Source organism: Tripterygium wilfordii, chromosome 11 (genome assembly GCF_013401445.1).
Source record: "Tripterygium wilfordii isolate XIE 37 chromosome 11, ASM1340144v1, whole genome shotgun sequence".
In the NCBI taxonomy this organism is placed as follows: Eukaryota; Viridiplantae; Streptophyta; class Magnoliopsida; order Celastrales; family Celastraceae; genus Tripterygium; species Tripterygium wilfordii.
Window position 1 is genome coordinate 2,088,116 of NC_052242.1, and position 16,874 is coordinate 2,104,989.

Here is a 16,874-nt window from a genome sequence, read left to right on the forward strand (position 1 = left end):
AGTGATCCACATGTTTCTAACCATGTGTGAAACTTTGTAACCTTTTGTTCGTTGTGTATAAATAAAGTATGCAGCTATGTAATTATGTGTATAAAAGTATCATATGAGGTTTGAACAATCTAACAACTGGGAGAACCACCTCAATCATGGCATATGTATAACATTGATCACCCGATTCACTAGGTTTCAACATGGTGACCACAACGCCTCACCATGCATACGCTATCTTTCAATCTCTATGTATTAAGATTTCGCGCTACAGAATGAAATATTTTACCTCCTCCCTTTTTTTTTTTTTTTTTTTTTTTGAGGAAATTTTACCTCCTCCCTTATCTGCTGCCATTACTTGATTTATGTATTGCTATTCAAATATTTCAAAACATATCACAAATTGAAAATCTATTGAAATATTTGAAAACATATACGAAATTAAAAATCACGTAGCCCTTACATCTACCCTTCATTGTCTTTCTCAGTTTTATTCCGCTTACTAAATGCAAATGCTTAAAAAACCACTCTCGCACATGCACATTGTTGCAGTGCACGCCCTAAAACCAACTATCATGGATTCTTTTATTATCAGCAAAGTAGAGTAGTACAAAATAAGAAAAATACTCCAAAATAGTCACTCTTCATCCTATCATGTGTCCATATTCTTAATATCATCTATGCATACACGTTTGAGGCAATCACAATGAATACATATTGATTTATGTATTTAAAAAAACCAATGACAATGAGATTAAAAAACCAATCACAATAAATAGAATAAAGTAATGTATTTATCCACTTATTGTGCCAAAAAAATAATTACCCATCAAACTATTACTGTTTTAATAGGACAAAAAACTCGAACGGAACCATGGTGATTCATTTCAAACTAAAAACAAGTATACATTGAATCTGTAAATTTCAAAAAGCAATAACAAATTAATGCAAATACATGATGACACTACAACCCAGACCATGCTAATCACTAGGACACAAATACATTTGTAAAAATTTTACAAATACCCATAAAAAGGAAAGGTCGAGATAAAAACATCAGGAAAACAACTTTTAATAACAAATATGGGATAAATACAAACTAACAACCACAAATATCTTCCTCCAATCTTGAACATCATCGAACTCCATTCTCTACAAATACTGCTGCTATTCAACACACCTTACAAGGTTGAAGATAAAAGCTGTGGACGCTCAGCTTCAGAGCTTCTTATATTGGTAAGTAAAAATTAACTGGAACAGAAAAACAATAACCAAGTAAGAGTTTCTTTAAGTAGATATTCATATTATTTGCTGCCTTGAATTTCTCTCACGCTTTCACAGTTCACATTTCAAAGTCTGGGATGTTAATTTATGGTAGTAAATGCTCTTTTCATTCGTTCAGTACCATTCCTCTCAACTTTGTCCACCAACCAACTTCCTCAAAACACCATTACATATATCTTTCCACACAAGAATTACCTAATTACGCTACAACTTCCTTTGCATCAAATTTTATTGTCAACTGCATGACCTTACACTTTAGTAACAAAAAAAACATGAATCTTTTTCACTTTGCATCAAATTTTATTGTCAACTGCATGACCTTACAGTTTAGTAACAAAAAAAACATGAATCTTTTTCACAACTACACTTACCTGATTTTAGCTCAAAAATGGTGAGGAATAAATTTACTTGCCGCCATATATTTCCACAAAATAACTTACTGCAGTATATATATATTCATGACAAGATTGTTATAGTTACTAATACAAATAGATGACATTCATTATTTTACTTATAATTTTTACACAATATGCAAATATCTAACAAGGTTTTTCTCAATTCCCTTCACAGCATTTCCAAAAATGTTTACCTCCAGTTTACAGCGGATCATCTGCCCTGAAAACTTATTCGGGCCAAAACACGAGGGACCAATCAGGGATCTTCAATGGTTGTCTACACAAATAGAGATCATTGCAACAAATAATGAGAAATTAGCAGATAAAGAAATGGAATGCTTAATAGAAGCTGCGGAAGAGGTGTTGAAGATGAAGAACTTCCTTAAAAATAAATGGGAGACAGAATTACAGTTGATGGATAACTGTACAAGTGTGGATATATCTTACACAACCAACTACCGATCAGCCACGAATGAAGAAAACAAGATAGACTCATTGATGAGAAATATCATTGTCCACAATCTCAAACTCATCTGTTCAGAAGATAAAGAAGACGCATCTTTTATACTGTCGGCAATAAAGAAACTCTGCCAACAAATTGAAGATCTATATCAAGTACTCACCAAATATACAGAAGAGCCATTAACAAAGACAGTCAAAGAAAACATCAGAGCAATTCCAAAAATTGAATGGTGTAGAATTCAATTGGGTTCATTCACACTCAAAGCACTACAACATCTGAAGAAGAAACTCAAGGAAGCTGAACAGAATGACAAGTTTGATGAACAAAAGCCAGAAATAGTTGGTAAGTAAAAATTAACTGGAACAGAGAGACAATAACAAGTAAGAGTTTGTTTAAGCAGATATTCATATTATTAGCTGCCTTCAATTTCTCTCACGCTTTCACAGTTTACATTTCAAAGTCTGGGATGTTAATTTATTGTAGTAAATGCTCATCTCATTCGTTCAGTACCATTCCTCTCAACTTTGTCCACCAACCAATTTCCTCAAAACACCATTACATATATCTTTCCACACAAGAATTACCTAATTACGCTACAACTTCCTTCGCATCAAATTTTATTGTGACGTGCATGACCTTACAGTTTAGTAAGAAAAAAAAAACATGAATCTTTTTCACAACTACACTTACCTGGTTTTAGCTCAAAAATGCTGAGGAATATATTTACTTCCTGCCATATAATTCCACAAAATAACTTACTGCAGTATATATATATTCATGACAATATTGTTATACTTATTAATACAAATAGATGATATTCATTATTTTACTTATAATTTTTACAGAAATATGCAAATATCTAACAACTTTTTCTCAATTCCCTTCACAGCATTTCCAAAAATGTTTACCTCCAGTTTACAACAGATCATCTGTCCTGAAAACTTATTCGGGCCAAAACACGAGGGACCAATCAGGGATCTTCAATGGTTGTCTACACAAATAGAGATTGTTGCGACAAATAATGAGAAATTACAAGATAAAGAAATTGAATGCTTAATAGAAGCTGCGGAAGAGGTGTTGAAGATGAAGAACTTTCTTAAAAATAAATGGGAGACAGAATTACAGTTGATGGATAACTGTACAAGTGTGGATATATCTTACACAACCAACTACCGATCAGCCATGAATGAAGAAAACAAGATAGACTTATTGATGAGAAATATCATTGTCCACAATCTCAAACTCATCTGTTCAGAAGATAAAGAAGACGCATCTTTTATACTGCCGGCAATAAAGAAACTCTGCCAACAAATTGAAGATCTATATCAAGTACTCACCAAATATGCAGAAGAGCCATTAACAAAGACAGTGAAAGAAAACATCAGAGCAATTCCAAAAATTGAATGGTGTAGAATTCAATTGGGTTCATTGACACTCAAAGCACTACAACATCTGAAGAAGAAACTCAAGGAAGCTGAACAGAATGACAAATTTGATGAACAAAAGCCAGAAATAGTCCACAACATAGATCAACAAGAAGGAAAGGAGATCAACGAGCATTTTATCCCCACGTCATATAATGCCAGACTACACATACCCATCATTTCAGACATTTGCAATATCCTACAAGTGCTTAGCTTGAGGTCAAAACACCTAGCAAAGGGAAAAGGAATCACACATGATAGTGATGAATACAACACCAGAGGAAAAGAAATAAGGACATCTACCAAGAAGAGGAAAAGAACATGAAGAACGTCAGAGTTATAACAACAAGCTTTTGAGGATCTTCAGACAACTATAAAGGTGAGTTACTCTAACATAATTAAATTTCAATATCATATTATGAAGTATATACCTATCCTGTCTAACAATATTATAAATTTATAATTTAATAATCATTCATAAACTATTACGTGATTGAAAGTTATTAAATTTACCATTACAGATCATTGTCTATTCGAGAAGTCTGCTTCTGATGGAATATTGGGTGCTTCAATTATGTTGTTGCCTCCCTTGCCATCTCATCTTCATTTTGTGCGTGAAGAGGTCATTCACTCCCACAACAAGACCAACGCAGGGTAAAATATTAGTGTAATGCATGTTAATATGTCTGTAAATGTTTAACGCACATTTTCAAAATATATAAACTCTATAAATAGTTGTCTATACTAACTCTACTAGAACACCTACCTCTGCAAACAAATAGGTTAAAAACCTAAAGGTTAACCCCAACTTAGAACAACAAATTATAGCGTCAAGCTTCACATCCAAAACCCAGAAGAGGACAATTAATAGTTCTAATCAAAGTTAGAACTTGAAATTGAGCCATAGACTGTATATTGAAGTACTCTCACAACCCAGAATCTCAAATCTAACAGCAACATGAAAAACATATACCAAAACCAACCAAGTTACCTAAATACACACAAATTAAAGTATACATGTGTCGAGTGAATGTACGGTTGTTGGCACAGAGGAAATATAAACGCATCCATTGTAGAATTGCTTCCAGATCATACTTACATTTGTAAGCAACTCAAAGGCATACCTAAAAATAAACAAGGCTGGGATAAAGCAGCCACTTCACAATCGGCACAGGAACCCTAAACCCATGAAAGAATAAATTCAGCACCTGTGTATCGCCGACCAATAGAACAAAATAGAAGAACACATCCGAAATTGCCGACAAGGACACAAAACCCTAAGCCCCAACCATTGCCTTACTTTCTTCACTATATACATTCTTTACACCCTTTTAAGTTATCGATTGCCTCTTAAAAGGATATTACCGCTTGCTGAAAATGTTTATTGGGCCACCATATTGGACTTTAAATTCCTATTATCCTGATGGGCTTCTTTGCAGCGTTTCATCTAAAAAATCCAACGCCCGATACAAACCACGACTTCAAAAACACCTTATCTTCAACTTCTCTGCTCCTTTTCTGAAACGGCGTCGTCAACACTCATTGTCTTCCATACATCAAACAAACTAAATAGGTACATGAATCTCATTTTACAAACTTTATCAGCTTTCAAACTTTTCTGAGGTGACATCCTTTTTTGTCTGGATTTGCCTCACGAAAACAAAGCCAATCAGAACAATACAAAAAAATAGTCAGACTCACCATAGAACAATCCAGCTCATAATCAGGTTCCTTAACAAGTTATAGTACTGCTGTTCGTTCCAACTGATCTTTGTTTCTAATCACCTCTGCTTTATCTTCTTTCGGATCGACTCTGCTTCCATATCAATTGCTTGGAGGATTTTTAAGGTACGCCTACTTGGGTTTCTATTTCATTTGCATGACTCATTTTGTTTCAATCTGATTTCTTCTTTCACATATTTGTTTTAACCTCATCTTCTTCAAATCGCACAACGTATTCTTCGAATTGCATAGTATAATTGTTTTAAGAACTTAGGCTGAATTATATCAGGTGTACCAAAACTAACACATCTATCCTATGTCCAATCCTAAGCTTACACTATGGATAACCAGGACTCAAGTACGAATAATCGGCTAAAGAGAAAGCAAATGATGCTGCAAAAAAGGCGAGTTGTTGGAAGATCTATTAGTCCCAGCAAAGCCTCATCTTCCAATACATTTAATCAAAGTAATTGTAAACTTCTAGAGCCAACTCAACAACATCCTCAAACCATACCACTTAGATCAGAAGAATCTACAAATAACACTCATCTTCTTCTCAATTTTGGTTTCCCAGAGTATACTTGCAACTTTTGTGGCGCAATCTTCTGGTTTGCAGAACGACTAAAATCTTATGGATCTCAAAACCCAATTTTCTCACAGTGTTGTAGGGTGGGTCGTATTAAGCTTCCTAAACCTAGAGAAATTCCATCCCCCCTAAAAGAACTAATGGATTACAGAGGTTCTTCATCTTCAAAGCTTTTCCGTGACAATTTAAGGACATACAACTCTATCTTCGCCTTTACATCAATGGGTGCAAAAATTGATAGAGATATCAACAAGCATCCAGGCCCATATGTTTTCAAGATCAATGGGCAAAATCATCACCTAATAGGATCTCTCCTTCCAATGGAAGGAAAAACACCAAATTTTGCCCAGCTATACATATATGACACAGATAATGAAGTTGCTAATAGGATGTCTACCTTTACAAACACTGGAAGCCCAAAAAAAATTGATGAGGCAGTTGTGGCTCAGTTAATTGCAATGTTTGATAGAGTTAATGAGCTGGTGAAGGTATTTCGCATGGCAAGAGATAGGTTTACAAGTGGTGAAACACATTCTCTTTCTTTAACACTGTGTGGGAAACGTATTGGAGATGGATCACAGTATAACACACCTACTGCTTCTGAAATGGCTGGTTTAATCGTTGGAGATTTGGGTCAGGCAAGTCAAGCACGAGACATAATTGTGGAATATCAGACTAAAATGCTCAAACAAATAGATGATCTACACCCATCATTCATGGCAATGCAATACCCGATTTTATTTCCCTACGGTGAAGATGGATTCAGGCTTAAGATCCCTTACCAGAAACAACCAAATCAACCAGAATTGAAACGAGGAACAGTGACACGGAGAGAATACTATGCGTATATGTTACAACAAAGGAAAAACTCTCCTCAGTTATTAATTAGCGGTGGCAGATTGTTCCAGCAATATATAGTCGATGCATTTACATGCATTGAGGATGAGAGGCTACGTTATATTAGATTTAAACATCAACAAGAACATCATAGGTGTGAATTGTATAAAGGAGTTCAGGATGCATTTCTTCGTGGTGATGTAGCCTCAAGTTCAATAGGCCAACGAGTAATATTGCCTTCAAGTTTTACTGGAGGACCAAGATATATGATTCAAAACTATCACGATGCAATGGCAATTTGCCGAACTAGGGGTAATCCAGATTTGTTCATCACTTTCACATGTAATGTAAACTGGATAGAAATTCAGAATGCTCTAAGTTTAATCCCTGGACAAAAAGCACAGGATAGACCAGACATAGTCTCCCGGGTTTTTAACATGAAACTTACAGAATTTATGAACGACATAAGGAAGAACAATTATTTTGGCAGAGTCGTCGCTGCTATTTACACAGTTGAATTCCAAAAAAGAGGACTTCCTCATGTGCATATTATAGTCTGGTTGAATCAACAAGACAAGTGCCCAACTGTAAACGATATCAACAAGATAATATCTGCTGAAATACCAGATAAAGAGACAGACCAAGAGTTATACAATGTTGTGTCAAAGTTTATGATCCATGGCCCATGTGGAGAAGCAAATTCCCAGGCTCCTTGTATTAAAGAGGGTAAGTGCATGAAACATTTTCCTAAGAAATACAGCCCTGAAACAATAATAGCAGAGGATGGATTTATCGTTTATAAAAGACGAGATGATGATAAAGTTGTAGTTAAAGTTGGGGTTGAACTTGACAATAGATTTGTGGTTCCATATAACAGAGGACTGCTCTTGAAGTACCAAGCACATATAAATGTCGAATGGTGTAATCGTTCTAGGTCAATCAAATATTTATTCAAATATGTTAACAAAGGACCTGATAGAACTAGAGCTGTGTTAAGGGACTCACAAGAACCTAATTCTGAGATAGTTGACGAGATACGAAATTATGTGGATTGTAGGTATCTTACTGCATACGAGTCATCTTGGAGAATTTTTGAATATCATATCCACTATAAATTCCCTACTGTTGAAAGACTGACAATTCATATGCCACTGATGAATAACATAGTATTTCCAGGAGATAAAGAAATTGAGGAACTTTTGAACCAGCCTGGGATAGAGAAAACAATGTTGACTGAATGGATGTTTACAAATTTCATGTTTGAAGATGCAAGAGGACTTACATATACTGAATTTCCAACATATTGGAGATGGGATGGAGCAAAAAAATTATGGTTTAGGAGAAAACAAGGTCAATGTATTGGGCGGATATCATATATTCATCCAGCTTCTGGAGATCTTTACTATTTGCGTATGTTACTCAGCCAAGTTAAAGGAGCACTCAATTTCACTGATATTAGAACTGTCAAAGGGGTTGTACATCAAACATTTAAAGAAGCATGTAATGCAATGGGCTTGATAGGGGATGATAGAGAATGGCACGACGCAATGGATGAAGCTTCACAATGGGCAACCTCAAAGGAGCTTAGGCAATTGTTTGTCACATTAATAATATTCTGCGAAGTGACGAATGTCAATCATTTGTTTCAAACACAGCTGTCTAATTTAAGGGATGATATCATTTACAAAGCTCAACAAAGGCTTGGGATGAGCGACATCAATTTAACAGAGGAACAAACAAGAAATCAGGTGTTAATTGAGCTGCAAATTTTGTTCCAAAGAAATGGTACGTGCCTCACTGACTTTAAGTTACCAACACCTACTGGAGGACAAGTAGATGACTATAACAATACATTGCTAAGGGAAGAGATGAGTTACAACACAATTGAACTGCAGGATCAAAATCATTCTCTTGCGCAGCAGTTAAATGATGAACAAAAAATTGTCTACGAGGCAATATTGACATCGGTTTATCAACATAGTGGAGGTTTATTCTTTGTTTATGGACATGGCGGAACAGGAAAAACTTTTTTATATAACGCAATAATATCTCGCTTAAGATCAGAGGGAAAAATTGTATTGGCGGTTGCATCTTCTGGAATAGCATCTTTGCTCTTGCCTGGAGGCCGCACAGCTCACTCGAGATTCAAAATACCAATTGATGTCCATGAACAATCATGCTGCCACATAAAGAAAGGCACACAGCTTGCACAACTGCTACAAATTACAAGCCTCATTGTATGGGACGAAGCACCCATGGCACATCGAAATTGCTTCGAGGCACTCGATAGGTCCCTAAATGATATTCTTTCACAGAATGAGGATGTTCATCTAGATACAGCCCTAACTTTTGGTGGGAAAACAGTTTTACTAGGTGGAGACTTTAGACAGATATTGCCAGTGGTTGTAAAAGGTTCGAGGCACGATACCATACAGTCTTGCATTGCAAAATCAGCCCTATGGAACCACTGCAAAATATTCCAACTGAAAACTAATATGAGGTTATCTATAATTGGTTTGACAGAAGAAGAAAAATCACAGATGAACAACTTTGCAAGGTGGCTATTAGATATTGGTGAGGGTAAAGTTGAAGCTAAAAGACTCAATGATGAAGAAGAATACGCAAGTTGGATAAAAATACCTGATTCAATGCTTATACTTTCTGAAAAAGGAGATGTTGAAGATATAACCTCAGAGATATATGATAAATTAGACATGTTCTACAAGGAAGCAAAATACCTGAAAGAAAGAGCAATTCTCACAGCAACTAATGAGGCAGTTGATGTCATTAACACAAAAGTTTTATCTCTTATTCCTTCTGAAGAAAAAAATTACCTTAGTTTTGATTCAATTAGCAAAGAAGCTGGTGCTTCATCTGAAGATGATATTCTATATCCCACGGAGTTCCTAAACTCCTTATCGTTCCCTGGAGTTCCAAATCATCAACTTTCCCTCAAAATAAATACCCCAGTTATGTTGCTGCGAAATATAAACCAGAGCATGGGATTATGTAATGGGACCAGGTTAATGATCAAAAGATTGGGAGACAGGATCATTGAGGCTGTTATCATGACAGGGAGTAACATTGGTGATAAAGTCTACATACCAAGAATTATAATGTCAGCAACCGACAAAAAATGGCCCTTCACACTGAAAAGAAGACAATTCCCAATAAGATTGTGTTATGCAATGACAATAAACAAAAGTCAAGGACAAACTCTTGAGAAGGTGGGTTTATATCTTCCAAGACCCGTGTTCTCCCATGGACAATTGTATGTGGCAGCATCAAGGGTGACGACGTATAAAGGACTTAAAGTAATGTTGGGTTCTACCAATGAAGACAACAATGGATACACAAAAAACATTGTGTATCACGAAATCTTTCATGAACTATAAGCGAGTAAGTCTATAATATTACTGTACAAAATATTACATATAATTAGGTTTCTCATTTTTTATTTATTCAATATATGACCATTTTTTAGTGAAGTTGAAGACTGTTTTTCCCTTTCCACTGCCTCCATGTGTTATGATCCTTACCTTCTTCTCTAATTGATTTCTCATGTTATAATTGCTTTTCTTCACACTGCCTAACAAAGACAATGATAATGGCCGTCTATTGCTACCAATTCTATTCACGGCTGCCAATTTTTTTGTTATTAAATTCTCTTATTTGCTCCTGAACTTTTGTAATCTTTTTGAGAGCAATACAAGGGATTCATGTCGAGGTCACATTCGTATGCATCAAAATCCTTCTGTATTGTGCATATTACTTGGTCAATCACTTTCAATGTTGGTTTTTTTTTATTGCTACTACCCTATTGATCTTCTGTATCTTTAAATCATTCGTTAAGGGCTTTATGATATATTGTGTCATAATCCTTCTGTCAATTACCTCAGGTTGTTCTATGCGCACTGGGTTGCCTATGCTGCTTGCTGTTCAGGCTCCAAATTACATCGTCTCTCATATTTCCTCTCAGGATAGGTGACTCGCGCAACTAATTGTGTGCTTCATTTTCACTAATTTTCAATTACTATTTCACACATTCTGACTAGAGGGACATTCCTCTGTAGATGCAAACCCTTGGATTGCAACCTCAAAATGGTGCAAATGTAGAAACTCTTTGTCATGCCTTCTATTTGCTGCACTTAAAATAATGGCTGACGAAGGGATTGAAGAGAACTTCAAATGCTCTTTTGCTCAAAATATGTATACATATATAATTCAATCAAGCATGCTTCTATATTATATGATCTTTAATTCGTCTCCGTATACTCAATTCTTCCCTATGATTGTTTATGCTTTCAATCATAAGATTATTCCGTCTGTAAATGATACTGTGTTTTACTAATGTTTCTCAAATGATTGCACTTGATGATTTTTATAACAAACCTCTGCAGTTAAACCAAACCACGAAATTACCTTTTTAAAATCCTCCCTCACCCGTAATCTCCTACTCACCCCAACCAAGTGTAACATAAGTCTTTAAGCATGTGTTTATCACAAACGAAAAAAACAATCTTCAATGTACAAATGTCTTCGATGTACATTGCCTATTGTTGTCTTCTTTCTTCCAATTAACAACGGAGAACAATCACAACGCATCTCTTTCTAACTAACCGGGGCAACGCCCGGGCCCCACACTAGTTGTAATATAAGATGTGATCAAAATATCAAAACGTTGCAGTTTTTATATACCAATATAACTTTGCCTAGTAATTTTTTACCAATCTAGTACTGTTAAGAACATGAAGGCATTTGATCTCGAAATAGTGTGGGTAATCAATGAAACTGATGGTTTTATGAGATTAATGGTATGTGTGTAATAATATCAATGATTTGCGGGTGATTAATGGCCATTGGATTGCATATGGGGGCATTTTTCAAAGACAAGATTGTTTCAGGTTGGGGCCTACAATTTTTTTTATATATACTTTTAATCTCAGCTTTTAATTACATCTAATGGTTTTAAGAGATGGCACCTCATTATCCTATGTTGAGATTTTATATATATTTTACACATCAAGGGTAAATTGGTCTTTTCACTATAATTTTGAGTATAAACGTACAATTTTGTAGTCTAAACTTATCATGTTTAAAAAGTGATATAAACATAGTGTTTTTGTGGTGTGTAGATAAAATTTCTCTTACATATATATAAAAATAGGCATTGGGCCTCTTGGGCCTTTGATTTCTTCACAACTTATAATCTCTCTCTTTTAAATTACAGTTTTTATCTATACATCTATACATATATATAAAATAGAAGCTCTATCCGACACCTAGACTATTCACATTTTGTTAGGAGTCTACGTGGACTCCTAAAATTTCTCTATTCCTTTTTATAAGCCTTAAGAGATTTTGAAAAGAATTAATTTAAAACATCTAAGAAATTAATAACAAAATAAAAAGTAACAATTGTAATAATTACTATTTACAAAATAGTAGATTGGTAAAAAATTACAAGAGAGATGTAGTAGGAGAGAAAGTTGTTGTGATGAGAGAGATGCAGTAGAGAGAAAATATAGTGAGATAAGAGAAATATAACATATAAGAAAGTAAGAGAGAAACCATATTAGATTTAACCCTCTTTGAAAAAATGATAAAAAAAGAATCATATTAAATTTAAAAGATTTAAATATTATAAACAATAAAAAATAAACTTATGAGAATAAAGTTTTTTGAATGGACTTAGATGTTCAATAATTTTTAAAATGGTATTAATATGTCATTTCCCATAAAATTTTCCAATATGATTTAGTATTGGGCCGCGTGCTTATTTAATATGGGTTGGGCTTATCGCTTATGTCGAACGGAACTGCGGGGAAGCACTTTGTTGTTAGGTAAAAGACAAAAGAGAAGTCCGAGTCTATACTCTAAACAAAGTACACCTGAGACGAAACAGTTTGCGGAGAGTTGGTACTTGATACGTGTTCATTTCCTGATTCGGTGCGATCATATCGAACTGGGAGTCTTGGCAAATCAAATCTACCTCCCTGTTTGTTTTCTAATTCTGATTTGGAATCGACTCAAGTAATTCTCTCATCTTTGTTTGCTTTCTTATGAATTGTGTTCTGAAGAGATTTGTTTTGCTGTCTCTCCATGGATCTCTGTTTTTGGTACTTGTTTTACTTTTGAACGGTAAGGGTTTGCGATTTCTTTGTTACAATTATTGTTTTATTTTATTTTTCCATGTTTAAAATGGATTTATCTGCCATGGGATTGTACGTGCAGATCAATTCAATTCCAGTGGCTAAGTATTTGCCTCCGTACAAAAATTTGATCTTGCCTATTTTTCTGATGTATGACTAGAGCCGGCCACCTGCAGGCAGCCCGAGCTCGGCTCGTATGACAAAGGGGCTTGCTGGTTTTTGTTTGTTTTTTAGTTGAGGCCCAATTCTTGATACTTTTGAACATGGTTGTTGACATGTATTCTTTTGTTGCTGGTTTTTAGTTTGTTTATCTGTGGAGGCCCAATTCTTGATACCTTCCATACCTGACTGTTTAAAGTTTTGACATCGAACATGGTTGGTTCATCTGCAACGGAAATTTTTACTTCTGGTTTTGGATTTAGAAGGTGATAAAGTAATTTTGGCCATCACTTTATGAGTATCAAGAAAGGGCATGCTAACAATGTCTCTAATCTCTACCAATGTGCAAAAGAGGAAGTTGCATATATATATATATACACATACATACATATATGTGAGGGCTTTTTATTGTTGCAGTGTTTTTATTTATTTATTTAATTTTATTTGGTAAGTGTAGGGGTCAAATTCAACCTTAACAAATTATATGGGTCTTGTTCAACCCAATCCATATACAAATACAAAAGGGCCCCGAAGCCCAACAACATAGAAGCCCAACAACAATCAGACCAGAACTCATAGTCCAAAAAAGGACTTGGTCTTAAAAAGGCAGTAAGAAGCCGATGCAAAGAAAGTCGAACCAATAACTAAGAGACGATGCCGAAGATAAGGCAGTTCCTAGTTAAATGGTAACAGCTGAAACTGCTGCAAACTACTCTAAACTGTCGTACCTCCAAACTGTTATGAACTTTTCCAAATGCCACAACTGCTGGTAACTGCTTAAGAAAAGCATAAAAGGAGTTCATTAGAACAGGAAAGGGGGATTCGGATTCGGATTTCCTACTCGCACTGTATTCACAAGTGAAAAATAAAATATCATATCATTTTCTGCACCGTGGACCTAGGCTAAAAGTCGAACCACGTAAAATATCTCTGTTTTGTCTCATATTTAACCGATCACTCTCCACTATTCGATTGTCGATAATTTACATCAACAATTTGGTGTGCCAGATAGGGGGAGATAGTATTATCACAATGGCAAACGCAGAAGATTCACGAGATGATGCTGTAAGCGAGAAGATGAAAGCTTTGATTCAACGCTTTGACGAACATGAAAGAAGGGTCCAACAGTTGGAGCAAGAAAACTTGACTGTTCGAAGAGAAAATCAAAAGCTACTTGATCTTATGAATCAACCTTCAAGTCCACACGTAACCATAACCATCCCTCCAACATCAGATGATTTGTATCGACTGAGACAGAAGCACGGAGAATCTCTACGGTCATTCTTGACAAGATTCAATAAAGAAAAACTGGAGATTCCAGGGTGCTTAGATGAGATTGCAATTAATGCATTTCGCATGGCTCTTCTTCCTGGAAGTAAATTGTACGGAAAGCTTACTCGTTATCCATGTAAGTCATTTCAAGAAGTGCAGGCAAGAGCGAGCGTTCAAATTAAATGGGAAGAAGATGAAGGAAGACTTCCAGAGCGACTAACAGAGCAGCCGAAGAAATCTGAGCAAAAGCAAACTTCTACCGGTTTAGTAGTGATATCACTCTCGAAAGAAGAAAAAAATGTTGTGCAACTCTGTCCATTTCCCTTGCATGCTAAGAGAATGACTTCTTTAGCTTTGTCCACAGGAAAATCACTAAACACAAACACTTGCCAACCATAAAATATAGTCATATGTGCAGTCTAAAGTTCCCCCGCTGCATAACTACATTACAATGAACATAACAAAAATCAATCAAAACTGTAAATTCAATTATAAAAGTAATAGCCTATATTTTATTAAAGCATAAACTCACCAAGAATTAGCCCTTTTGGGAGCTCCTCTTCTAATTTACCATCGATGATAGTCGTAAAACATTAATTTTTTACATCTAAATCGACATAGTTTCCATTTTCTTTTGTCCTGCGCTTGATTGCAGGGCTTGGATTCCAAACTCTGCGTATGCAGATCCGGTAGCAGTATTCACAGCACCAGTCCTTAAAACTACATATATTAAAAACTTCGACTCATGTTATATCACGTGTAGATCAGACCATGAGAACATTACAAATTTAAAAGCTCTTATCAATAGATAAGAGTATCAATCTTTTCAACTTCCACATTCCAAATAATTCCAAAACAGAAATTGTATGCCAAATCCATGTCTTGTCACTCAAGAAGAAACAAAAATGTAAATTATAATGCAGTTTCTGGTTGAAAAACCTTCAATCCAATAATTGAGACACTTTCATCAAATTTAGGATCAGCAGAAGGAAATACGCGGACAAAAGGAGATGAAAGGATTAAAACCGTAGTATCCAGCATCTCCAGGAAACGTCCTATCTAATTACATCCCATGGCAACGTCTAAAATATACGCATCAAAAGGCATCACTCTAAAACTTCAAAATGTATTAAATTTAAAAACACAAAAGACCCAATGAAGGAAAAAGACCAAATTTCTAAGACCCATAACATATAAACAAAGAAACCCACCTAGCAATTCAAGGAAATCAATTGAGCCTGAAAAGGTGGTACCTAACAAAACTCCAAATGACAACATTAAATTGATCGTCAAATTGAGATATCTACCGTTCACGATAGATCATATGTTTCGTATTTCGCTCTCTCTGACTACTACGTACCGATTCGTTCCGAGGTTTGATTGAGTTTTGCAATCAATTGAGTCTGTACATAGAATCGTTAATGATTAGAGTTGGGGAATGAAAAGCGATTCTATTGAAAATTTACAATTTTCACAAAAATGGATCATCAAAATGGATTAGATGACATAAGCCAAACAATAAATAACAAATCAACTTCATCTTTTTAAGAAGAATGGAATCATTATATAGAAAGAGACGGAAAGTAAAAATTTGAAGACGAACCTGGTCTAGATAAGGAATTGTTGTGCGATTTCTTTGTGTGAAGAAAAGGATCGCTGGTAAGAAATTGAGAGAGACCTGCATCGAGAAGCAATCGATGCAAAGGAAGATCTCGTAGAGAGAGATTCAGCGAAGCACGATAGGTACAAGACGTTTCATTTTTTTGTATTTATTGTTTTTCTGTTTTTTCTTTGCTTGGCGTGTGGGAAATTTAGCTAAACAAACGGTATGTGCTTGATTCAGAAATAGGAAGCAGTGAAGAGTCCACGTGGGCATCAACTAAGAAGAATAGCAATCCAGGTGTCAAGATAATATCAACTGTTGTTAGAGTTTTTGCTTTATTTATATAACTAGTTTTGTGCCTGCGCTTCGCGCGGCATGCAATCCCATTTTTATGAAACCTTCATGCCTTGTCAAATTTGGGTATTGCGTTATATTTTTAATTGATAAATGATTTGGTGAGTTGACGGTGATTTTGTCATTTTTGGTCATAAGTTGTTTCTAACATTCATATTATCATTCACGTGGTCTTTGCAATTACGTTGCCGATCACCGTTGCAATGATATCCAATATGTAAACATTCTCAACTCGACAATGACATTATTTAACACAGCAATTCCATACTTGGAAAAAATAGATGAGGAAATCATTAGACTTCCCCATTGGCAGAATTTCAATTTTGTCTTCCAGCACAACTAAAAGAAGAATGAGTGGAACACCAGAAAAGTATAGAAACATATTTATGTATAACACAATAGAATAAACAATTAAAATTCCAAATACATTACGGCATATGTTTGTAAACTACCACAACAACCCTGTGTAATGCAGAGTCCATATCTTAATTTAATAACGTTATTTTTGAAGTATTCAAGTTTTGAAATCTGAATAATAGAACCTTTTTTTCCCTGATAAGTATGTTAGTATACATTGACTGGGAAAGTTTAGATACAGGAAAAATATTGCAATAAACTATATGATCCAGAGGGCA

The 16,874-nt window shown here is 35.1% G+C and overlaps 1 protein-coding gene and 1 long non-coding RNA gene across 2 annotated transcripts; one reads left to right on the top strand and one right to left on the bottom strand.

Moving 5' to 3' along the window:
• Positions 1–5,615: 5,615 nt before the first annotated feature.
• On the top strand, positions 5,616–10,094 carry LOC120009516. Its single transcript, XM_038860137.1, has one exon. It carries the CDS (start codon positions 5,616–5,618, stop codon positions 10,092–10,094), a length of 4,479 nt encoding a protein of 1,492 aa, XP_038716065.1.
• Positions 10,095–14,536: 4,442 nt separating this feature from the next.
• Positions 14,537–16,108, bottom strand: LOC120009835. Its single transcript, XR_005470751.1, has 4 exons — positions 15,886–16,108; positions 15,590–15,685; positions 14,815–15,002; positions 14,537–14,723 (listed from the first exon to the last, which is right to left on the bottom strand). It is a non-coding gene; the product is annotated as an uncharacterized LOC120009835 (long non-coding RNA).
• Between the last annotated feature and the right edge of the window lie 766 nt (positions 16,109–16,874).